Source organism: Cupressus sempervirens, chromosome 11, assembly GCF_028749045.1.
Source record: "Cupressus sempervirens isolate cs-2001-9-10 chromosome 11, ASM2874904v1, whole genome shotgun sequence".
NCBI lineage: Eukaryota > Viridiplantae > Streptophyta > Pinopsida > Cupressales > Cupressaceae > Cupressus > Cupressus sempervirens.
In genome coordinates, this window is record NC_143128.1 from 113,672,134 (window position 1) to 113,674,836 (window position 2,703).

At 37.4% G+C, this 2,703-nt stretch overlaps 1 protein-coding gene across 1 annotated transcript; it reads left to right on the top strand.

The window, feature by feature from the left end:
* The first annotated feature begins 1,686 nt into the window (after positions 1 to 1,686).
* Positions 1,687 to 2,214, top strand: LOC149528489 (endoribonuclease Dicer homolog 3b-like). Its single transcript, XM_089808039.1, has one exon. The coding sequence runs from the start codon at positions 1,687 to 1,689 to the stop codon at positions 2,212 to 2,214; it is 528 nt and encodes a 175-aa protein (XP_089664165.1).
* The last annotated feature ends 489 nt before the right edge of the window (positions 2,215 to 2,703 follow it).

Genomic DNA, 2,703 nt, shown 5'->3' on the forward strand with positions numbered 1-2,703 from the left:
TGTTTCATGAATATCAATTGTCATCCCAAGTCATTTGGCAAAGTTCTGTTTCAAGCATTTGTCAAAATTGCAATTTTCACCGAAGTGTCAAACAGCGATAGGAGGCTTTGTTTGTAAATGAATATCTCATAACCAGAAATCTTTTGTGATTCACCACTTTGGGAGTGTCTAGTATCCATATCTAAGAACCTATGTTTCAAATTTCGAGTCATTTTGAGTCCGTTTGAATAGGTTTTGAATCCCTCAAAGTTGGTCAATTACTGTTTTCAGGCTTTTGCACTTTGCACCTAATTCTGGGAAGCCCTGTTTGACATGCAATAACTTTTGACCAGTTGACCCAAATGAAAAAATTCCTTTTGCTTTATATTGTAGATGTCAGAGAATTGTTATGTTCCAATTTTCAGCTTATGATGAATCCGTTTGGTCAATTTTCAAGCGTGATTCCAAACATAATTTATAAGTTTTAACTGGTGTTAGTAATTGTAGATCGATTGTAACCCCTGTTTGGGGCATCATATCTCCTGATCTGTTGATAGGTGTGATCGAATGGTTAGTTTTCTTGTGTTCTATACTGAAAGTACTTTAAGTGTGCTAGTTTGCAAGTTATGACGAATCCATTTACACACTTTTTCAGGTCAATTCCATTCGCAAAAAATGCTTTCTCTCAGCATGCCCAGTTTACAAAATTCTGAGTAGCCCACTTTGAACGTCCACCATTTGCGTCTTGTGATTTTTCATGAGCCTAAATCATAGATCCATAATTTCCTCCTGACAAAGAATGAATGTCCCAATTTTTGTCTTCCCATGTGCCCATTTACCCAATTTTCTGAGCCATTTCTAAACCCAATTTAGTGTTTTCTGACTTGTTTATCTGCAGGTGATTCTGAGCAAGCAACTTTGAAGGCAAATATCTTTTGAATCAAAATTCTTCATGAAAGGAGATTTGACAAGGTGAAAGTATGCGGGACAAAGAGTCAGTGTGCTAGTTCTCAAAGCTCGATCAAGTGTTCGGGTCAGTTTTTATGGGCAGTCAACAGACCTTCTGGCACCAAATTGAAAATTTGCAGAACAGTGATAAAATGATTTTTTAACAATCAACCAGTGATCAAAATTGATTCTAATCAATCTAAGAAGGTCAATGGATCAGTTTGAAAGTTTAAATTGTTCGAGAACAAAAAAAAAATTTTGGCCGGACCCACTTTTGGGCCCAACTAATTCTGTCAGATTGATAAGCTATTGGGAAGTGAAATAATTCAGAGAATGTTCTGATGGTTATAATCATTAAATGATTGTGATAGGAAGTTGGATAAAATGGATCAAATTATTTGAAGTAATAAGGAGAAAATGGCTCTATAGGCATATGAACTATGAGTTACAATCTTATGCACAAAAGGGTTGTCAATTTGGAGGATCATTGTAAACGATTGAAAGAATAAAAAGATTGACAAGTTTAGGGAGTTGTGACAAAGTTTTGTTTTGAAAAGAAACATGAAGGACAGTTATCAGCACACAGATCCTGAGCTATTAGCAATGCTACCCTTCATCATTTAGTTTTTTTTTTCGTGACTTACCAAAATACATTCAAAAAATAATAATAATAATCTTGTAATCAGTGAAAATCTTTCTATTCAGAAAGAAGAAAAAATGGTCAAAATTGGGAAAACTTATGATGAAGGACATTGATAGATGTGCTCTAAGACAATATCAGATGTTGTGGAGTCTCTTATAGGTGCATATTTGGTTGGAGGTGATCTAGTGGCTGCTCTTGAGTTTATGAAGTGGATGAATATGGAAGTTAAAGTTGAAGCTAAACTACTAGATGCAGCCTTAGATCATGCTTTTGTTTACCCTTGTGTGCTAAGGAGTAAAAATTTGCATGGTTTGGAAATGTTATTAAAATATGAATTCAGGAACAAGGCCTTTCTAGTGGAGGCTCTAACGCATGCATCACAACAAGATCCTGAGTGCAAATTTGTTAACAATCATAATTTTGCTCAGGTTGTTGTGAAACATAATATTCAGAAATGCCTTCATCATGGGTTAGGTGCTCTTTTAATTCAAATAACAAAGTTTGTCAAGGCTATTGGAAAATGTAAGGCGGGCCAACACCGATTCATTCTACTTCAAGGAGAATACCGTGCCAAGCAGATTCAAAGTGCAGTTAATGCCCAGCATCAAAGCACAGGGACTCATGCAGGGAAATGCAGCTCGTAGCAGATAAAGTTGAAGGAGATCAAGGTAAGATAAAAGGCCCCCATGTATAAAGCATAGGAGATCTCCATGCCCAGTAGTTCATACAATGTGGAGGCAGCTCACGCTTAGAGACAGAAAAGCCGCAGTCAAGCACTAAATGATGAGCATGACAACAAACTTATATAATAGCCATAGCTTACAAACTTAAGAGCATCCCGTGCTCAGTAGGAAGGACAGTCCACGCAAGCTGCTTAGTAGAAAGATGCCTGCAAAGCAAAGCCACGTAGGTTAAACATGATCAACCCCAACACATTAAAAGCATGGAAAGAGCAAAAATTCATGCTAAGCATGGCAGAATTGAAGAATCCAGGCATTGGAAAAGGCAATCGACTTCAACTATGAAGACAAGTCCATGCAGCCACCATAGAAACCCACGACATGAAGGCAGAAAGCTGCCCAAACTCCTCATACTTGACGCAGCTAAAGTCGAGGAACTCCACGCAGAGAACA

What these genes read in the sequence shown, in the direction of transcription:
- LOC149528489 (XM_089808039.1), top strand. Translation starts at nt 1,687, where the DNA reads ATGTGCTCTAAGACAATATCAGATGTTGTGGAGTCTCTTATAGGTGCA.